The 22,812-nt window shown below is 39.5% G+C and overlaps 1 protein-coding gene across 5 annotated transcripts in view; it reads left to right on the forward strand.

Moving 5' to 3' along the window:
* The window catches only part of BAZ1A (bromodomain adjacent to zinc finger domain 1A), a 67,396-nt gene extending 48,729 nt beyond the window's left edge, over nt 1-18,667 (forward strand). For 3 of the 5 annotated variants that reach the window (XM_049825772.1, XM_049825775.1, XM_049825773.1), the window contains 9 exons: nt 88-242; nt 2,648-2,796; nt 8,039-8,119; nt 10,777-11,024; nt 11,134-11,360; nt 12,401-12,885; nt 13,977-14,122; nt 16,321-16,408; nt 16,950-18,667. In XM_049825772.1, the coding sequence (XP_049681729.1) occupies nt 88-242; nt 2,648-2,796; nt 8,039-8,119; nt 10,777-11,024; nt 11,134-11,360; nt 12,401-12,885; nt 13,977-14,122; nt 16,321-16,408; nt 16,950-17,140 (1,770 nt within the window). In that variant the 3' untranslated portion in view covers nt 17,141-18,667. The remainder of the gene's footprint in view (nt 1-87; nt 243-2,647; nt 2,797-8,038; nt 8,120-10,776; nt 11,025-11,133; nt 11,361-12,400; nt 12,886-13,976; nt 14,123-16,320; nt 16,409-16,949) is intronic. The other 2 variants (XM_049825774.1, XM_049825776.1) reach the window with 1 other exon arrangement.
* The last annotated feature ends 4,145 nt before the right edge of the window (nt 18,668-22,812 follow it).

The raw sequence follows: 22,812 nt of genomic DNA on the forward strand, positions 1-22,812 counted from the left end.
AATTAAACTAAGTGTAGACAGTAATTGGCACTAAAAGTTTGTGGCCTTTGATTCTTTAGAAACTTCAAATTTGTATGTTTGCTTCAGGTTACAGACAGACAGTCTTGGAGAGCAGCCTTAGAACATGGGCGGTATGAGTTTCTGAATGATGAAAACAAAGAAAATGGTATAATTAAAACTGTGAATGAAGAATCTGAAGAAATGGAAACTGATGATCAAGACAAGTTTATTGTGAAAGACAGGTAAGAGCTATGGTTTAAATAATGGCTTTTTCCTGTGAGTATTATAGCAGTGCTCTGTTTTTTTTAATCTTCAAATTGTTTTTACCCTCTAATTCTTTGGAATGGTATTTTTAAGATTTGTAAAATGTGAGATTTTTGCATTGGTTTATATTTTCTAAATGACACTGTTCTATTACCATATAAGACTAAGACACTGATTTTACAACTTCTACTATTCAGATGTTACACTGCTCAAAGTGAACATTAATTATCAAATAAGGAATATGTGAATTCATTTAAAAATCATTTAAAACGCAGAGAAAAATTTATCTTGCCATTTGTTTTGTTTTCCAGAATAAAAAAAATAAATAAAAAAAGGGGGGGGGGCACACACCAAACCAAAACCACTTAGTGGAAAGAGTAGGAGTGTTTAAAAGGAAAAATGGTAATAGTAACAAATTGCTGGTTGAACTGGTCGGTGTACCTTTTCATGAGTCACAGTAAGAACCATCAGTTAATCCAGGGCCATGGTCTGGCTTAACCTTTAGCACTGCAGCAAAATGAATATAATCTTACAACTTTATGAATGAAGATCCTTCTACAGAGCAAGCTGCAACATAAAAGAGAGGAAACCTCAAATCATATAGTGTTGGAATTGTAAGAGTGTTTTGTTATTTTTTTGTTTGTTTTTTAGACGTTTGCGACAGATGTGGAACTCTATATCCTGTTTGTTGTAAATCAAACTATAGAAACTGTGAAGATTTCTAAATATTTAATTTTCAGAAGTTACATACTTTTCAGAAATAAAGATCTACCTTAATTTACTTAATACATTTTAAATTGTATGTCTTGATAGGATGTGACTGTTGAAATATTGCAGGAAAAAAGATTCATTGGAGCGATCATTGTACTATTATACTGTTTGCTTATGTATTCTGTGAGGTTTTCTGCAATTAGACGTTTATGAAAGCTGTATTTCTCGGTGGACTCTTGAATGCTGGGTTGGATGTAGGAATTTAAAGTTCTTTAAGGTTTTTTTCCTTTTTATTTCAGTTTGCTGAATTAGTATTTTCATATAAGACTGCCCTTTGGATCAGAGTTCTCTAGTTGCGTGCAAAATGGATAGGGTCATCCTTCTTTATATTAATGACACAATTTACAGACATTTGCTTTCTGAAAACCACAACTTAGGAATATTCCATTGTTTTAATTAAGAAGCTAAATTTTCTCTGTCTCCAGTTACCTTGGGCTCTTGCTCCATTGCCAGCTCTCAATTCAACTGCAGAAGCTTGTTGCTTCATTTTTTTTCCATTTGATACTGACTCTGTCAAAGTTTCTGAATAAAGTCTACTCTAATGAAGTCTTGCATATTAAAACAGAGACTATGGGATTCTGAAATCATGTGATAGATTGCTTTTGATGCTGGGCTTTTTATCTACCTCAGAGCGAGTGACATCTCATTAAGGCCTTGGAGTTTGACTAGTGAAATGTAAATAACGATGCAGCTTTTTTCTGTTTGCTTTCAGGCTCTCAAAATGTGTGTGACTGCAAAACATAATGAACAGCTTTTAAGTGTGAAAAAAAAAACAAAACCAAAAACCAGGGACAACCAAAAGCATTGCTCATTCACCAGAATAAAGCAGAATCTAGACAGTCTTAATTAGGGTTGTTGGGGTTTTTTTTATAAACCCCAAGTAGAAATTGAATTTTATTTTCATTAGTGTGAGTTGCTCTCCTACACTATACTTAATATATGTGGTTCAGGATGATTAACTATGCTTTGAAACGATTACTTAGTCTTTGGTCAAAGGAGGCTGTTTTATTGGAAACCTGCCCTTCCCTGCCTGCCCTCCCCCCACCCCTTACATCAAGAGTTAGTGTTTTAGAAAAATCTTCCAAGGATGAGAACAAGCTACCAATTTTTGATTTAACATTCTAAAATTACTTTCTGGTTTTATTTAATTTATTTTCTTTTCAGAAATGTTACTAATTGTGGGGATATATGTAGTTGAACTTGTACAGATGGAAGTATTCTAAAAGGCTACACCTCACTACGGGAAGTATTTTCACTGAAGAATTATTGGGACTATACTCTTCACAGAAATCTGTCATAAATTAGCTGATGGGTGTTGCATCAGAACCTTTGGAAATCTTAATAATTGTATTGAAACTTGTCATCCACACTTCTTGAAATTTAGATAACTTACCTTAAGATGATTTATTTAGATTAACTAGACTAATTAAGCAAACACGAGAACTGGGATAACTAATCATACCTGTGCAGTATCGGTTCATGTCCATAGTCCATGCATTTAAATGAAGTGAAAAGAAAAATCTGTTGTGGATATAGACCTGTACAAATATCTATGGTGTTAAATTCAAAGTATGTTGAAAAAAAAAGGTAATTTAGTACATTTCTATTCTAGACTTGTTGGGTTAAAAACGGAAGCTCCAAGTGCTGCATCAACAAGTACAAGTACTCCTCAGCCAGTTAATAATGTGGTCCACTACTTGGCATCTGCACTGCTTCAGATAGAACAAGGAATTGAGCGCAGGTTTCTCAAAGCACCTCTTGGTAAGCTTTCAGAATTGAAACTGTATGCCTCTAATTTTGTGTAAGATTGTGTAACAAACACACACACCCCCACCCCCCAAATGCAACTCCCCCACCCCTACCCCAAACCCACCTGCTGCTTTTGTAAGACCAGATGCTTTAGAGGGACATGTTGGGGAGAAGAACAAATAACTAATTTACTGCTATGTACTACTGTAAAATTTAAAAAGTTAGATTGTCAGTTTACAAAGCCATAGATCATGAGGACATAGTAATATTATTCTGCATGTCCTGAATTACTGTATTAAGTAACAGCATATTTTACTCTTAAATACATGCCTATTTAACCTGGATCATTTTGGTGATCTTGTTTATGTGGCCCTACAATTATACTGATACATTGGGAGACAAATTGTACCCTAAGGCAGAAATGAGTGAGCTTTCTGGGGGGAGTACTCTGTAATTCAGCATTACTGTTGAGGCCAATGTATTTTGCAAGTATACAATGAGTTTTTTCTGTGCATTTTTTAGGTTGTAAAAATGTATGCTGCTTTTTATACTGTTTCTGTGAAAACAATATAGGCCTGCTTTATCTCGATCACCTTGTTCAGCAATAACAGAATATTTACAGTAAAACGTCGTAAGGATTTACATTGCAAACTTTCAGATCTTCAGGTTTTGCATTTAAGCTGTAAGACTTGGAAATAAAAGGTGGCAAGAAAAATTTAAACCGAAGCACGATTAGAGCTTGACTTTAACACATAGTCCTTCCTTGTATTCCTCTGATGTGCTCTAGGAGTGAGAGAGGGGATGCAAAGTGCACAGTGATCCCTCGGGTCTGGATTCCTTAGGATCCTTTTGCAATTCAGAACTGGGGTTTTGGCTTGGAGAAGTGTGTCAAGGTGGCTCATCCTTCCTGAGGCAGCTGTCTTGGCCAGGCTTGCCTTCCAGATGCCGCACTGAGGGCGAGCCATGCTCTGTGCTCAGCTGGACTGCTTTACTTCTCACCCGCAGGAGTGCAGTGTGTTTTACCAGGGTAGCACATACCAGGGGTCTTCCAGAGCGTGCCTGGCTATACATCCTATTAAGCTGATACTCTCCTCTGATAATGACTGCATACAAAATCCTTAGGCTCTGGCAGATTTTGCTGCAGTCGTTTAAGATGAAAATGCAGGGTTTGGTGTATTAAAACTACGTGTTAGCACCTCGTGGCACAGTTGACCTAAAATTGTTTTTGCATCTCAGCTGCTCCTGCATGGAGTCTGGTGTCTGGATATCAGTTGCTGCTGAAGATGAGTTTAAGCTAGATTTGTGCCAGAGACTCTGACACGCAGGCATGGGTTCCCTTTCACAAGCTTTCGTTATCACTGTGATGACCTCTAGAAGAGGGAAATGCAGCAAATGATTGAGATGAAAGGGGAGAGCATAGGAGTAGTTTAAACCACAGCTGTTTAAAAGCTTTACTTGGCTAAGTGTTCGGTCAACTCAAGTATGTCTGCCCTTTCCAAGCCAGGCATGATACAGCTTATTTCCTGTTATATGACTAGATTTACAACACGTGCATGGGACAGTTAATTGACACTACATCTAGCGTTTGTCATATTTACTCTGCGTGTGCAGGTTGTAAATACATTGTGCAGTATATACCTCCATTTCCACGCTGTCTCTGAGAGTATTTTGGCAACAGCGTCTCACTGACAGCTGTACGTTTACCACAGCGTGTCCTTAAGAGGAAGAACATGGCTATTAGCAGGTTATGGTCGTAGATTGGGCATCCTGAGTTAGAGGAAAAAGACTAAAAGAAGAAAAGCGTCCCTGTAGTATTTGACAGAAAGTTTTTTAGCAATCCTCCTACATCTTTTTTCAGTGATCCCAACTCTGCCATAATCTAATGATGGTTCATGGTTTTGCCTGACCTTTTAGTGGGCTTTCTTGCTTGTTTTTAATTTGGGAATCCTTTTTTCCTTTGGATGCTTTATACTGTGTGACAAAGAAAGTGTATAGGGAAAGCAATCTTACGTGATTTGCATGTCTGAAGTCTCATATGTTGGTTTACCATACTGTGTATGTGCATCTCTTCTGCTCTGAAGAATGGTACTGCTGTAAGATTACTGTAATGTATGGAATAACCTACATAGCTGAGGGAGCAGGAAGGGTCCCAGGTCTCTTCTGCTCTGGCTTACTGCCATAACCATTAACCAACAGTATCAAGTTCCTTCTTCCTTGCTTTACCTTTGGTGCCAAGCGTCTCGTGTTTTCAGTTGCGTAATGGGCTGCTTTTAGCAGGAGATGAGGCTGAATGAAGGCAAGGTTTTAGTTTTGTCACTAGAGAGCCCTTGGAGGAGCCGTAGCTTTGAGTGGCTCTGTAGTAAAGAAAGCTTAAAACACACACCTATTAGCTGATGATTTTGTGACTGTTAGGCAGTTAGTTACGTGAAAGGTGCTCTGACTTGGGAACTTCTGGACGTGACGAGAAAGCGCAATTGCAAAATGTCAAGGAAACCTGTGTGTTTGAGAGGCACCTGGCAAACTTAGGCACTTCAGAGGTCAAGTAGCAGTTCTGGATGCAGCCTTTTCTAGATATCTCTCTTTAGTGTTTCAGACATTTTAAAAAAACGAGTGTAAAATTTGCATAGTCTTATATTCAGGTTAAGCTCCCCACTTGGAAACAGTGTCTTTGCATGCTACCACAGCAAGTTCTGTTTCTTAGTTTGCAACTTGCATATGTATAACAGGCAAAGAAAAGTTCTCTACTTAGCTTGACAAGGAGTTGTTAGCAGTGTTACTAAACCTTTTAAGAAAAAGTGGATACTGCTTCTTGCTCGGGGACTGCCTTGTGCTCAGAACTCTGCCCTCTTTCATTGACCCCTCTAGAAAGTGGCCAACAGTACTCTGAAAATAGAAATTAGCTTTGTTTGCAACCACTGGGTTTTGGTTTGTGGGTTTTTTGTTTTTGTTTGCCAGTTCTTATGTAGATCACTGTGTCTGAACGCTTTTTTTTCTAACAGGAGTTTTTTTTAATAGTTGTTCCAACTATTTAATGGAGCTGTGCCCTAGACAAAATGCCTGCATATCTGTTTCTAACGTTAAACTCGACAAACCCAACTTTTCAGGCTGATTTAATTACCACTGAAGTAAAAACATTGGAAGTCAAGCAAGTGGTAGGAGTTCTGTTTTGGTAGCAGTACGTGGGAACGCTTTTGGTAAAAAGACTGCCCCTGCATTTCTGCTTTAAACCAAACTGAACGTGCTTTGTCTTTGTCATTATTTCAGTTGTTGCCTTCACTGCAGTGTTTCTTTTCCCTCTCCGCTCCCCCTTCGCTGTGCTCTGTTCCTATTAGGGAATGGAGCCATACTTAGCAATTTTTAGTTTTCACTCTATTTACAGCTTCTAGTACTAAAGACAGCACAGTGAAATCACTGCAGTCACTACTAAGTTTATCCCGGTGGCCTCCAGGGTGCAGAGCAGACAAAGGGACCCACCATAGCAATAAAAGGACCAGCTGTTCCTCTCTGCTCCGTTTTTGTTCTGAGGCTCTATCAGGCTGCCAAGAGCCTTGCTGGTGATTCTGATAAGTTTAGAGTTGAGGTGCATACCAAATATTCAAGTGGAAGAGCAAGAAAAGACTGACACAGAAGATGGCAATGCAAAAGGGATCTAGAAACCCCAGAAACAGCACCCTCTGCCTTGCAGAGCTGCTGGATGGCTGCTAATCTGTTGTCTGGTGATTAAATGTAACTTGACTTGAATTGTATAAATTTCTTAATTATGAGTTCTGTTTTACAAATCCTTTCATTACACATTAGCTATGAAAATGTAGTTTTTCTTCCTTCAGTCCAGCCCAAGGTCATGTTTGGGGAGAATCACAAAAAGGGGGGTACAGCTTGCAATACATGCTTTTCCTGCAAATATTCTGAGTTAAAATGTAAAATAGCTTTTTTTTTTTTTTTAATAGCTCTTTGATGGAAACTCTGAAGTGCTACATCTCAGATTAAAAAAAAAAAAGTTTGAGGGGGAAGAAATGCAAGCAGTTTTTATTGCGGATTTTGCCGCTATTTTGGTATAAATTACTTTTCCTTACATTTCAAAATACTTTGTAGTGGAGAAGTAGCTCTCATCATTCCTATTACATAGGTGTGAAAATTGAGGTATAAAATGAAAAAGTGATTTGGTTGCCCTGGAGTTCACTGAGGCAGCCACGAAAAAAACCTGCCTTCTGCACTAGTGCAGGACTCCAGTCATTAAGCATCCTTCAGATTTCCATACGAAAGGTTGGATTCTAATTCATGGGAGCACCTTTGTGACTGATACTGGGAACATTTACCTCCTTTTTAACTTGTGCCATGCACTTCTTTTGGGACAAAAAAAAAAACCAAAACAAAACAAAAACCAAAAAACCACACCAGCTTTTTTGCTCTTTTTTTCTTGTCTTTATTGCATTCCTTTCTTTCTAGATTTTGATTATTTTGGGTTTTTTCTACTCCCAAAGTTGTTTCCTTTTCTATTTATAGTTGTCCTCATAATAGTATCAGACATCTTCCAGCAGTGAACTGGGATAGGATTAGTATATACGCATGCTTTGTTCTCGTGCTTTCATTACTTCCCTGTGGAGTGTCATGAGCAGAGGCAGCAAAGGTGGAAGTGGTGGGGTTTTTTATGATGAAGAGTTTTTGTTTACTCTTCAGAGAAGGCAGTGAAAGGAGATACCTTGCATTTGGAGCAGATGAGACTTTCTATGGTTCTTACTTCCTGGGAGAGTAATTTCATCATTTTAATACTCAAGAACACTGCTGCACAAAAATATTTTAAGTATGTCATTTCACATGGACAGACGAGCTCGTTCTCTTGGTCCTTGAGGACTGTGCTCATAAACTGGCTGTATTTTTGAGATGTTGGGACGTTCGTGGTAGCATACACCAGACAAGTTGTTTGCTTAGAGAGAAACCTGCGGTCAGTAAGCTGCTCCTATAGCCATTTGTACTGGAGATGGAGAGAAAGGTAAGGGAGATTAGGTTTAAGAGCGTTCAGTTTAAGCCTTCTGTTTGTAGTGGGAGTCAAAGTAAATCCTGGGATGTGCAATTCCTCCATGCACATTATTCTCTTACCCTTCCCTGCCTACTTTTTGACACATGCACATGTTGGGAACCACTGTTACAGTTACATTTTTAGACGACACAAGTATGGATTATAAAAATTAATTAAAAAAATAATCCCCCACGCTTCAAAAAGGTATTTGAAATAACTTTATGAATTTAATGTTAGGTAATACAGAAGATGATAAAAGGAACCACTGGGGGGATAAAAAGAGGAAGAGAGTGGAAGACAAGACTAGTCAGAGAGATGGTAAATTTTAAATGTTACTTGTATTGTTAAGAATTAGAAAGTATTGAATATTTTACCAGGGGGTTGGTGGTTTCTTTTCTTTTTTACTTTAATAATTTTGTAGCCAGTTCCTTATGTTGATGGAATTGTATTGAAGCCAAGGGTTTCAACATGGGTAGTAAAACAAATACGGCTCAAAGATTAATTATATAAATAAATAAATAAATTAGTTTTTTTGCAACCACAGATAAAGAACTGTATTGTCTTAGCACTTTGAGACAGAAATTTGCATGTTCACATAATCCTCCTTCCCCTTCCTTTTAATGTCCCCGTTTGTTGTTTGGGGTTTTCCTGGTTTTTGGAGATTTGTTGGTTTTTGGGGGTGGGTTTTGTTTTTTTTTTTTTTTTTTTTGAAACTTCACAGCATTGTGCAACCGCATATCCTTTCTAGAAATACTAAAATGGAAAACTCTTCCCTGAACTCAATTAGCTATTGATAGATGAGTGCATAGATCTGTCAAGCAACTTCATTTGCATTGTAGCAAGGCTTGGAGGGCTTAGCTGACAGAGGGGTATCCCACTGCGCGATGTAGAGCTGCTCAGACACAAAGGAAGAGGCCGTTTTTCCCTCCAAGTTAACAATATAAATGAGAAAGATGATGGATGGAAGAAAAAAGTGTTATTCTTATTTTACAAATTAGGATCTGAAACAGCAGGAGTCGTTTGGCATGTTCCTTTCAGCACCAGGACATGCTGAAGCAGGTCATGGTCAGTAATTTCTATATCTATATTGCAACTGCAGTTTTGCAGTGCAAATATTTGTTGTGTTGTGTGATGAACTATATTGGTGAACCAATCCAAGCTAAAAATAACCACCACCCCCCAAAAAAAATGCTCAAGCTGCCATTGTCAGCAAAAGAAATGCTTGCCAAACTATATATACGCTTAAGATAAAGTGTCTTTGCCAGAGTTATAGTAGAAATCCGCAGCAGAACTGAAGTGGGTCTCATGTTAGAGTCTAGCGTCTGGCAAGCGGTTTTAATTTTCTTCTTACTTACTGAATTTAAAAAAAAATACATTGAGACATACTGTAGTGCTGTGAAAAGGACCTTGTCCACTATCCTTAGTAAGACTGAGATTGAGACAGGAAACCTAAGGATGGAGTAATAGGAAATTTTAGGAAATCCAGATTTGTATTTGCTGTTTGGGAGTGGCTCTATTTTATTTATGAAGCTGTGTTTCCTGTTTATCCTCTGCCTTCTCCCATCACTTCTGCTGCTTGCTGCTAATGCAAATGTATGCAAGATTAGGCAAATCCTGGCAGCCAGTTGATGAGAAGGCAGAAAGGCCTTGCCAGGAGAGCAATTAGTCTCATTTTTGTTCTTTCATTTTATTTGTTATTAGATATTTTCTCTTCCTATTCCTGAGGAGACGTCATTTGGCAGACAGGTGGATCGTAGGCCATTCCTGTGCCCACTGTGACTAGTGCAGCAGGCAAGGTGGCATTTTATACCAGAGTGCATCATTAATCAGCTAGAGATCACGCAGTAATAACTGGACTGTCACTTTTAGAAGGGAAATCTGTAGACGTTTGTATAATCAAAATAGTGCTACATTGTCTCTTCCTCCCCTTAAACCTTCTGGTTTTAAAATGCAAGAAATAGCTTTCAACATTCATGAAGAAATTCCCTTTCTGCTCAGCAGCAGCAGTGCAGGCTGTCATTTATACCTTCTTGTTTCTCTAGCTCCTCAAACAGCCCATTTGCTTCTGTAATTCCCAGCTGCTCCTTCCTGTTCGGTACCACCCCTCTTGCTATTCTGTATGTGTATTTGTGTGGCCACTTCAGTGGCCTGAATTGCAAACTAAACCTGTTTGAAAATACAATATAATTTCTCAGCCCTGCCCCCCCTCCCTTATTTCTAACTTAATTAGGATCCTAGGTCTTATTTGGTTTTCCACTAGGTGTGTACCACACACAAGTTCATGTGTGTTACGTTGCTTTTAAAAATATCAGGAGAACAGTTACATTTCAACCAGACCAGTCACCGAGTCTGGTTAACCACATAGATGTGCTTGTTCTTGTGAAGGCAGAGTGCAGGGCAGGAATAAAGGCATGGAGGTATGGGGAGAGGGCTGAAAGATTGTCTGCTAGACTATACTGGGGCAAGTGCAGGTGAGAAGAGACCTTTAAGCTTTTTTTTGCCAGTGAAGTCTCTGTTTAATGCCACGTACTTTCTTTAAATGTAAATGTTTTGGGATTTCAAAGTGTACATACAAGGAAAAGTAAATTGGTAGGGGGGGGGGGGGTTGGGGCTTTTTTTTTATCTTGACTAATATTCATTTATACTTTATAAATTGAATCAAATTGTTAGGTTTCCAGGTTGACATCTGAGTAAGACTTTTATGTCTTACTCATGTCCTATATATGTGCAACTTCTAAGTTGAATTGGTGTTGAAGAGTAAAATCTTATGGCTTCAGCAGCTTGGAAACTAAGGAGGAAATATTCAACTATTGAAGAGATAAGACAAAGGTTATAATATTATCCCAGTTTACTACTGCTATCTGTTTGAAAGTCAGAACCTTACTGTGTAGTCTAGAATAACCTGTATGCTTGAAAAAGTAGTTTGATCATTCTGCCTTTTTTTTTCTTTTTTTAATCCCCTTTTTCAATGGAAGATGCCAGTGATGGTGGACGGTCCTATAAAACAGTTTTGGATCGCTGGAGAGAGTCACTTCTTTCTTCTACCAGCTTGTCCCAAGTCTTCCTTCATCTGTCTACATTGGATCGAAGTGTCATCTGGTCAAAGTCCATCCTCAATGCTCGCTGTAAAGTGTGTCGAAAGAAGGGTGATGCAGAAAGCATGGTGCTGTGTGATGGCTGCGATCGAGGCTATCATACTTACTGTATCAGGCCCAAGCTGAAGGTATCTGAGGAAAAAGAAGTCCTTCCTTTTCACACAAAACTTCAGTAGTTCCTATGACTTAATTGCATATAACTAATGCTTGCTTTTTTTTTTCCTCTTCTGTTTCTAGGTCATTCCTGAAGGAGACTGGTTTTGTCCAGAGTGCCGACCAAAACAGCGCTCTAGACGCCTCTCCTCCAGACAGAGACCTTCTGTGGAAAGTGATGAAGAGACTACTGAACGACTAGGAGAAGGGGAAGAAGAGGCTAACTATGATGAAATGGGACAAAGTGAGGAAGAGCATTACGAAGAAGAGCAAGACGAGGAGGATGAATCTCAAGAGGAAGAAGAGATAAGGTAAATAGACACCTGTTAAAGTGGTTTCCTGCTGCAATATCATCTTAATTAGGTGGAGTAATTCTTCACATAAGCACATATCTTGAAAATCCAGTCTGAAAAAAATGTTTATTTTAAAAAAAGGGCAGCTTGTTATGAATTTGGTGCTTACTGTTGGGTTTAATATTAACAAAAGTTAGGTCCACTGGACTTAGACTCACTTTTCAGGATGAAAATTCTAGCCTTGGATGTCTGGGTGAGAGACAGCCATCAGAGTTGCAGTTCTGTACACCTACCGTTTGAATATAAGGTGGAGAGAGTTTCAAACAATAAAAAACACCCCTCCACACCCGCAAAAAACCTACAACAAACCACCAAGAAACCCTCCCACCAAAACCAAGAAAACAAAAACACCCCAAACAACTCAGTAATCCGATGTGATCATTTCAGTGAAGTGATGAATTTGATACACATGCCAGGAGTGTAAAAGTTGAAGGAAACTTTCCTGATCTCAGAGTATTTTTCTTCTTTTTGGTACAGTCTTTTAAATTGACTGAAGCAAGATTGTTTGTAGCTCCAACAGTTGGGATTCAATAGTTGGAGAGAACTTGCATCTCCTTGAGAAGTAAATTTATCTCGGGGATCTTCCTTCTTGAGTATTAGCTATAAACCCTGACTAGAGCATAACTTTTATACTTAGTGCAGTTTATGTAGCTGATAGTATTGTTCAAAAATCCTGGTAGTTATAGTTGCTGTGAGAAGTGATTTTAAGAAATTGATAGCTGGTGCTCCAGTTAATGCATTCGTATTGCACAAGCTGCAAGGATGATCAGAATTCTAAGCGTTTCCTTAAAGCATGTCCTCCACATAATATTTAATTAAGAGACTTCTGACCAGTATTTAAGATAATGGTAATTGGATGACTGCATCGGCTTGAAAGCAAGCTGTTTACCAGTCCAGCCTTGAATGCTGGGTTTTTTAAATGCTGAATTAGAAGACTGAGAGGAAAAGAAAGGAATGGAATTTTGGGATGAATAAACATAATTGTTCACTTTTTGTAGCCCATCAAAGCAAGGAAGACCCCAGGTCAAGTTTCCATTAAAAATGAGAGCAGCCAAACTCAACAATCCGTTCTCAAGTCAGAACAGCCAGCGTCAGGCAAGATACGCTTCTCGGAGTCAGCAAAACACACCTAAGCAAACTGAACCTTCATCTAAAGTTACCAGAAGGGGTTTAAGAAAGGTAAAATCGGCCCCTCCATCAGTGACAAAGCCTTCTTTAAGACTTAATAGCCGGACCACTCGTCAGAGCCAAAGTTCGTTAGAAGCAGATGTATTTGTGGAATTACTCGGTCCTCGAAGAAGACGAAGAGGAAGAAAGAGTGCTGATAACACACTGGAAAATAGCCCTTCCAATTCTCTTGGATTTAGAATTGTTGATACCGCAGACTCGAACGAACGACTTAGGAAGTACCCAGTTTCCTCTTCAAAGCTTTCTCTTCCTGTTAATGAACCCAAGAGAAGAGGCAGGAAACGACAATCCACAGGTTAGAGAAATGTGTTTGTCCAGAATGAAAACAATATTCTGTTCTGTGCTATAATATTTGCGTGGTAGAGCAAGGAGACTACAGGTGGTGGTTGAAGGCATTTTTACCACTTCCAACAAGACAGTTCCCTTCTTTGGCAGTGACAGAAGCAAACCATAAAAAAAATTTCGGTCATCTAAAGAACAAATACTTAATTTGCCAAGGAGATTTCTCATATCCATTTGACATTTTATAATTGCATGCAATACGGAGCAATTGCTATTAAGTGGACAGAAAACGTGAAAGTGATATTTATGCCTTAACCCATGCAAATGCAAATGTTTCCTCTAGTTTTTATGGTTTTGTTTTATTGAAGAGTTAAAACAGTGAAGAACACAGATGTAGGCAAGGTAGTGGAATATACACAAACAACAAGAAACTGCTACAAGAATTAAAATGGTGTCTATCTGGTATAGGGCTAACGGTATCCTTGCTTGTTAAGCTAATACCAAGTATTTGATGGTAGGGAAATACTTGGAAAGCTACAATAACCTTTTAAAAACAAAAAGGACCCATTGTGAGACTGAAGAGTGTAAAAGAGCTTGCACTCCAGTGTGGCAGCCTTGTATTCTGTAACATTTCTGCCCGTCACCATTGGGAGTTTCTGGGCTTATCCTCTAACCACCCTGCTGACTACTCTTGAAAGCAGATAAAACCACTCTGAATAGAGGTTTTGTGGAAGTAAAAGTTATGAGCAAGCGGCTTATTCTGTTTTTCTCCAATAGGGCTTTTCTTTAAGTGTTTAACAAATTGTTTTAAAATTGAAAAAATCTTTTCCAAAATTAATGCAGTGAAGGAGAATGGAGGAGGAATGCAGCTAAGTCCTGGTACTTTGCATTTTGTACAGCAAGAGAGACAGTTAGTGGTTAATAACAAGGCTGTAGTATAGTTAATACCTGAAGCCAAACTACATGAGTTGTGCCCTGAAACAACAGTTTTAGTACCTAAGAATAATGGTGTTTCACTTTTTTATTATTTTTTTTATTTTACTTGTCAGGTTTTTATTTTTATCTGGGGGGGGGGTGTTTTGTTTTGTTGTTTGTTTTTTTCAGAATCATCTCCTCAAACCTCATTGAACAGGAGAAGTTCAGGACGTCAAGGGGGAGTCCATGAACTCTCAGCTTTTGAACAACTTGTAGTGGAACTGGTACGACATGACGACAGCTGGCCTTTCATGAAACTGGTTTCCAAAATCCAGGTAACGCATAGAACTGTAGAGGGAATGATAATGATTGAGAATCCTGTTTGCTGCCAGTAAAACTTCAGATTTTATAGAACTGCCCAAACGGGGAGACAGCTAAGCAATGGGATTCAGAAGAACTCTTGCATTTTAGCTCAACTATTTGATGCCAGAAAAAACTTTTCCAATTGACATGTTATTGGGAAAATTTTAACCGTGCTTGTCATCAGACATTTAATAATGTGAAATGCTTTGATTTGAGAAAAAAACAAAAAAAACCCCAACCCCCTCCCCTCCACAAACCAAACAAACAGAGCACAGGACTGCTAAAGGTAAGCTTATGGTTATTGAAGATTAATTCAACTAATTAATTAATTTATACAAAGGTAGTTTGAGAACAGACCTGCAATAAAATAACAAGGTAGGAACAGCTTCACTCTGATGTTAAATATAATGCAGTAAAAAAATGATTTCTTACCTTAGTTCTTAATTTAATTTCCCTCTTGTTTAGATTTTTAAAATACTTGATGGTAAAGTAGGTACCCAAAGTAAGCGCTGCTTTAGAGGTTTATATTACAATAAAAGTTCCCAGAGCATGTCTGCTTTTCTGCAGGCTGCACTGGCTTGTCAGTTTTAAGGCACTGCTGAAGTATCATACCATAATAAAGTGCCTGTCCTCCCCTAGCCCTCTGGAGGAACTCTGCACAGGCATTCTTGCAGGAACTAGAGCTTGGTATTTAAGTGCTCTATTAAAATTAACAGCGATAGCTGTTAAATGAAGACTTGAAACTCTGAATTCAGTGACAGGTAGCTGGAAGGATTCATGTATCTGGACAGAAAGAATTATGTACAAATGTGAATGAAAGATGAAAGCGCAGAGGAGGAGAGGAATTTTGAATGAAACGGAGACTAGCTCTGCCTACTGGAGTACAGGAATTACACTGGAAAGTGCAATAATCTGGTGAATGCAAGGAAGCTTCTTTAGGAGGGATGGAGAATACAACTTAATTTTGATCCTGAAAAGAAACTGCTAGAATTCAGTGCATTCCAGTTTGCCTGAATCGATCACTTAAGGGATAGTCTCTGTATACTTAGGAAAGAAAAATCCATACCCGAGTGACCCATATTTTCTTCATTGTGATAGAAATTTTGGTTTAAACTTTTTGCTGCCTTTAAGACAATGTAAAGAATACATTGAATGATCAGTGCATAGCAAGCCAGAAAGAGAAAACTACCTTTCTTTTTAGTGCTTATGTAAACAGCACTCCTAATGGAAAAGGAATTAAAAATGTGTCAATCTAATTCTGTATCTCTACTAATTCTTTCTCTAGGTTCATTTCCAGGTTGCATTTGATATAGTAACAGGCCATAACCAAGAACTTGGTATCAAAACTTACATAATGGTGCATGTGGGTTTGTTGTTGTTAAAAAAAAAAAAAAAAAAAAAAAAAAAAAAAAAAAAAAAACACAAGTGGGGGTGTCAAATTTCGATCAAATATCTTTTTTCTTTCACACCCCACCCCCCACCCCCCTCCGCCCCACTTTGTGAGACAGAGTCACCCTAAGCTTGGTGCTTACCTTGAATTCAAAATTTGTGATCCAAATGATCAGTGCCCTTAAGGGTTAGGCAATCCTTTTCCTCCCCTTACTTTTATCACATAAACACTGTGGCTGTTTATCTCTGGTACTTGCACACTGTGTCCTGAAACCAGAAAGGTTCACTACCTTCTCTTCAAAACAACTAAATGGAATCTCAGGATTTCATTTCTCTTGCAAGACTGCAAGACAGTGAATAGTGGTGGAGTAAAAATGGTCATTACTCATGATTAAGGTGCTTTTAATATTGTAATATGTTACAGGAAAATGAAAAGTTTTAAGATCTTGGAAATAATGTTTGTGCTTGAAAGATGGGAATAGCTGGAACACCGTAATGCTTATCTGCTCATGCAATTTTCTTACGGGATATTTAGGATTAGATTTATTCATTGAGTTCCTGGCTAATGTTTGTTGTGGTCTGCTATAAAAAACAGAGCAGCAGTACCTGAAAACTAATATTCAGTTCAGGAAATGGAGGTGGTTGCTTGGGACTTCTCAGTTTTATTTAATAACAAAACCAAAATGCTTTCTGCTAATGCATGATTTGCTTAATTTTTTACATAGGTAGAATTTTAAGCTTCCATTTGTTGGTTTATGAATCTTTTTTTTCCTTCTTTAAGGTACCAGACTACTATGATATCATCAAAAAACCTATTGCCTTAAATATAATCCGTGAAAAAGTGAATAAATGTGAATATAAGTTAGCATGTAAGTATTCTTTTTTGAAAGAGGTAATGAACCCTGTTCTCTCTCTTTAAAATCTTGTCCTAAAATAGAGCTTTGTCAGAGGATTAGAAAACTGAAATTGTGTTTGGTGTGGGGTTTTGTAGTGTTCTGTTTTGTGGGTGTTTTTTTTAAAGAGCATTTACTAATATTTTTTAAATAAGAGTTGTTGAACATAGTTCTTTTACCGCCGAAATACATGATGTACAGACAGATAAGAAATGAGCAGCTGAGAAACTGCTGGTAATTTCTCAAGCCTTTGGTGTCAGTGAGTGACACTGATGAAATATTTAGAAAAGGTAGTACTGTTACTGCTTGATTTGTATTTCCTTTATTGATAATCAGAGAAATTTAAGAATGTTTACATGGCACTTCACTAATATAATGATAGAAACTTGACGTGTCTGTAAAGACATGTTTGTGTTGCGACTGTCGGATCACTGTACTAATTCAGTGGTGTTGTACTGCTTTATCATACTGCTGTCTGATGACGAGATGCTAATTTTTTTTACATTTTATTTACTAGCGGAATTCATTGAAGACATTGAGCTGATGTTTTCGAACTGCTTTGAATACAACCCTCGTAACACAAGTGAAGCAAAAGCTGGAACTAGACTTCAAGCTTTCTTCCACATTCAGGCTCAAAAGCTTGGACTTCCGATCACATCTGGTAACGTGGACCATGCTGCTCCTGCAGCAAAGAAGTCACGAATCTAACCTCTGCCTTTCAAAGGATTTTTTGAGGGAATCTGTTCTGTTCATTAAAATGAAATGTTAAATCACGCAGTCGTCATACCTGTATAAAGCAATAACAACTGTTTAACCACCTTGAAGTGTGGCCTGCACTATATTCTCAATGTAATATTAAGCACTCAGGAGAACGTAGGAAAGATTACCTTTGCTACAGTTTTATTCAGTGTCTAATAATTTTGATAGATGTACTGGATACAGTACTGGTTTACAGAGGTTTTGTACATTTTTAATACATTCATGTGTCCAAATATCTTCCAGAAGTACCTTGTCTTTTCCTGCACCAAATGACCTTGTTTCATCCTCTAGATTTTGTAGGAGCTGTGGTATTGAGGGCTTTATCAACTCAGATAAAATCTTCTGCTGTAGCACAGTTGAAGAAACTGTGTGTATGTTTAAACTTGTTTGAGCATATCTTCTCAACACTACACATGAATGAGTACAACTGCATATCTTTTAAGTACTGTACCAGTGCTGGCTGAAGGTATTCAGTCTGAGTTTATTAAGTAGATATTTATTTAGCATTCAAAGTAATTTGTGAATTTGTTTTGTATTTATAAAATTTGTACTTGGGGATTAAAAACAAAACAAAAAAAAAGTTCCGTAACTTTTTTAATTTCTTCCCCCTCCCCCTTTTTTTTTGTTTTGTTTATTCCCCTCTAACTTGATGATCAATCAATAAATACCTTCCCATGTCCCTGGCAGTTCTTCTAGCAATGAGTAAATTTACAGGACTGTACTATAAGTTTCTACGTACAACTTTGGAAGTGTACAAATAAAATGACACATTTTTCAAAGTATTTTGAGTTTCTGGCACTTCCTTTTGAGTTGTACTGCTACACCATCTTCCCCATAAACGTGCTAGGACAAGTTGCTGGAGAGAACACAGCAGAATTTGGTTTCAATGTGAGTACCCCAACCAGCATTTTTGGCAGCTGCAGCTGGTGTAGTACCTGGTCTCCGAGTAATGCAAATGTTCATCAGTATGTAGGGAGTAACATAAGTATGTAAGTTGTATTGTTCTTTAATTAGGATCTTTATTCTAACAATGTAAAACCTCATAGCTTTGTTTAGCTGACCAGCAGCTTCTTTAAACCCCCTTACTATCCTCAATAGTTTTACCTTCAGTATTTATTAATTTAAATGTATTGAACTCAGTTTGAGTCAATGGCTTTAAAACCTTTTTAAAACCAGTTTTGCCCACCCGGACGTATGCAATACTCTGAGAAGACAGCATGGGGCAGAAGTTTGGGGGTAGGAGTGAAGAGGGCAGGAGAAACTGAAACATGAGGCTTGCTGCTGCAGCAACTTTTCTCCCCATGTTTGTGCTAGCTTATGTCGTAGCATTCAGACCTGTATATGCTACAGACCTGAACAATTACTTGCTATGTACTTGTGGGTTTTCTTTGCTGCTGTAGTGCTTACCTTGCCTTAGAGGTGGCAAGAATGGGCATTCTCTTGAGCCTAAGGAACAGATGGTAATAGGAGAGTGATCAGATTGAAGTGCTTGATTTTTTAAAAAAAAAAAAAAAAAAAAAAAAAAAAAGAAAAGAAAAAAAATGAATGAGAACAGCGGGGGATATTGTTAGAAATGTCTGTTAATACTTCAGAGTTTCTATGCAAGCTTTTTCTTGTTCAGACCTGACATCTCTCCTGTCTAGGTCAAAGACACACTTCTTGTTCCCACCACAGAATGCTAAATTCCATAAGGAATGTGAGCAGCAGCAGACTTCTTTGCAGGGTGTAGGTTGTACTTGATATCCCTGCATCTGTCTGCTCCCAAGAGGATGTGAACATCCTGACTAGCAGGTTGTACAAACAGTTGTGCAAGTTCTTGTTCACATGAATAGTCCCCATTGACTTAAATGTGAATACTTTGGGGGAGGGGGAGGAGGGGGGTGGTGGGCACAAGTGAGCTGAACAAGTCCATCTGTGGCAGATGCAATTTAAATTGTTACTGTCCCCAACCTACTCCCAGCTGTTCATTCCTATCGCTCTTTCTCCAAGGTTATTTCCTTCAAGAGCTTCCCCTCAGCAACACAACTATCATTTTGAGTTTGGGTAGAGCAGGTGGGAACAGTTTAACCCAGATCTCTGCTGGTGACAGTGGTGTTTGTATGCTTATGCTATGAGCTAAGTTCTCAACTGTCATTAAGTTTGCAAGGCGAAGGCCTTTCTTAGACACGCCGAAGGCGAAACACAGAAAAGTGCCCACTTTTCCTTTGAGCAGCTGTACTTAAAATATTCATATATGCTGCATGTGCAATGCAGATCTGACTGTCTTTGGCTCTTAGTGGTGCTCCCAGGGCATGAGCCAAGCCCTCTATTCCTGGCGGTAGGCTGAGTTGGTACTTTCATTGCAGTTTTTTCAAACTTCAGCTATGCTTTTTCTGAGTTACATCAAGATGACTTTTTCATGGCTGTTTTTTTTCCCCCCATGCATACCCCTTTGGAAAAAGGCAAATTGCTTCCTATCTCCCCCCTTGTCTTAGGGGCTGAGATATTCATGCTCCTTGTCCACCTTTCCCCCCAAAACAAACCCACGTCTCGCCATGATCAGCTGTCCTGTGTGCTGTTACCACCAGGGTGAGGGATGTGCGGTATCTGCAGGGGGCTCCAAGCCAAATTTTCACAAAGGTGCAGAAATGGGATAGGGTCAACGGCTTCATCTCTGATTCGGAGGCCCTGACTAATCAGGCTGTACCAGGCTCCTCAGGAAGACGGGCAGTAGGCTTCTTTGAGCGCCAAAGCCAGTGTCTGTCCTCCAAGCAGCATTTTGACAAGATCCAATAATGAAAGTCTTTCCCTTCCTGATAACTCCACCATGTCTTAGCCCTGGCAGGTAGCCAGAGGCTGCTACACCAGCTGTTTTTCCTGCTGTGCAAATTCTGCCCCTTTCATTCATGTTAGGCCTAGGAATTACTGAGTAACCACCCTTAGGCAATTTCTTCTGATGCTTTTTGTACATGACTCTCATAACCATGGGGCCAGTTCCTTTGGAGGAATTGGGCTCCAACCCAAAGGACTCTTTCTTACAGGAAATCTCAATGTTTCCTCAAAGACAACTTGCTCACCCTCTGGCCACCACAGACTGCCAAAGATGCAGCAGTCAAATCCCAACAGTGGCTGCTGTTGGTGGAAGCTGTCCTTCCTACCCAAGCAGGCTGAGGTCAGAAGGAGAAGGCCTGTTCAAATGCTGGATGTAGCTTTGTGTGGTGGTTGCGGTCAAGCTGATAGTGGCTGTTCATGCTTAGGTGTCAACTGGCAGCACCAGTGTAGCGAAGTTGTTGTGCCAGGTCCCTTCACCTGTATTAGGAGGCAGGTGATCACCTTGACTAGCATATCCAGTGTCAGAGTCACCTGCTGGAAGATTAACTTCTGAAAACCTTTAATGATGCTGGAAAGCTTGAGTTGCTTTGGTCTGGCAGACCGTGTGACAGATGTCAGCCAGCACCCTTCTTTGTGAAGGGTTTGGGCTGGGGCCAACATCCCTGTGCCCAGTGTCGGATGGCTCTTGTGTGGAGGGTGAGATTTTAAGTATTGTAGGAGACAGCACATAAATGTTAGTATTAACAGTAAAGGGAGATGACCTTAGCATTATGTTAGCAAATACGTGCATTAGAAACCAGCAAGCAGCAGCTGACAGTCAGCCTGAACTTACATGTATAATTATTGGGAGGCAAAGATGGTCGGACCCTGAACAGCCCAACTTGCTGCCCCACAACCAGCCATCTCCGAAACTATCACAGTCCAGAAGTGGAGATTCTGCTACGGACGTCCACAGGGAGCAAATCTCTAGGGACACCAGATCACACTAGAGTCCTGCCCAACATCATCTTGCTGCCAGACTGGTAATCTAGTACTTTAGGATTTAGGAGATTACACATGTGGTTTACGATTTTTGAATCATTGATGTAACCACTGAATTAACCCTTACCCTGCAACAATCTTGTATCTTCTAAGTTTTATCTGCTTGTATTCAAATAAGTAATATCTAACACTGGTCACGTTGCCTACTGTGGATCACCGTCATAACTGATTGCAGCAATTCCAGCTAACGCTTCTTGAGGCTACCAAGGACTATTTCCAGCCTGCAAAAGCCTTCTCTAAAAAAAAAATGCCAGTGTCCAGATGACTGCAGGTAGTTTTCTGCACAGCGTTTGGCTCGCCTGCTGTAACTCCAGGAGATCTCTCCCCTGCACTGCTAAACTGCCGCCTTGGTCTTCACAGCAGTGACTTCTTGGGCTAGTTCTGCAGAGGTGCTCCTTGTGCTTTACCCATCTTGCTGTAAGGGGATATTCTGAGATTTCTCAGCCTGCTACCGTCGGACCAAGTGATGTCTTCTTCCTCCTGCCCTTCATCAGCAACCTACTCCCCTTAAGTTGGTGCTTTCTTAAACAGCGCTCTGTTAAAACTTTGCCTTTAAGTGCTCCATTGTACGTACGTCCAGGATCAGGCCTGTAAAACAACCCCTCTTGGAGAATCTCCGGTTACCACCAATAAGAAAGTTTCCCGTTTTGGGGCACTCAGGTTTGAAGATGTTGGATTAAGTCCAATGCAAAAGGTAAAATGACTTGTGCTGCAGATCAAAAGAATTATGAAGATGGATAAGGAAAGCCATCACCTTGTTTCACATCTGTTTCCTAACAGGGATGCTGAAGTAGCACCATCCCTAAAAAGTGTCGATGTATGTGAGTATACTTGTGCAAAGTTTTGTATTTTTAGCTGCTGTAAGCCACTGGCTATTAAAATAATGGTTCTCATTCACAAATGTTGTACTTTTATGTCTTTAAAAGGTTCCTCTCCAGTACCTGGTAAAACTGTGATTTACTAGGCCACGAGTGGTTCTGGGAGCAAAGCCCAGCTTCCTCCTGCCTCCCCCTGCTCCCAGCAGCATCCACTCGCCTGAGCTTCGGTGACAACGTGCAGCTGGGTCCACGTTTAAACTTGATTTTATTTTTTAAGTAATCATATCTGATCTGCTGTTGGTGAAACGCTCCACCCTCGGCCACGTACCTGCAGCTGCACTCTGGCAAACAGATGCTTTTCTCAACCAATGCTTTTTAATATTTGGACTGCATTAAAATGCTAAACATCAATACGAACTACACCTGAAATGTTTTCAGTGGCAGAAGGCCGCAGGCTGCATCTGTTTTCCAAAAAGTGCACTGAGGCCAACTTTGGGTTTGTTTCTCTACTGTAATATATCCATTTCCTGGATTTGTAGGGCTTCTTTTCCGGAAAAGTGCTGAAACTAATTTTAAATTTATTTTTTTTTTTTAGGTGCAACTCCATCTTTAAAATTTTTGAGGTATTGTATTGGTTTTGTCTGGCAAGGTTTTGGTAGCGGGGGGGGGGTTACAGGGGTGGCTTCTGTAAGAAGCTGCTGGAAGCTTCCTCTGTGTTCGAGAGAGAGCGAGCCCATATTAGCCGGCTCTGAGACGGACCCGCCGCCGGCCAAGGCCGAGCCAATCAGTGATAGTGGTAACGCCTCTGTGATAACATTTTTAAGAAGGAAAAAAAGTTGGGACGGAGAGAAACTGCCGCCGGAGTGAGGAGTGAGAACATGTAAGAGAAACAAGCCTGCGGACACCAAGGTCAGTGAAGAAGGAGGGGGAGGAGATGCTCCAGGCGCCGGA

Source organism: Accipiter gentilis, chromosome 22 (assembly GCF_929443795.1).
Source record: "Accipiter gentilis chromosome 22, bAccGen1.1, whole genome shotgun sequence".
NCBI classification, from domain to species: domain Eukaryota; kingdom Metazoa; phylum Chordata; class Aves; order Accipitriformes; family Accipitridae; genus Astur; species Astur gentilis.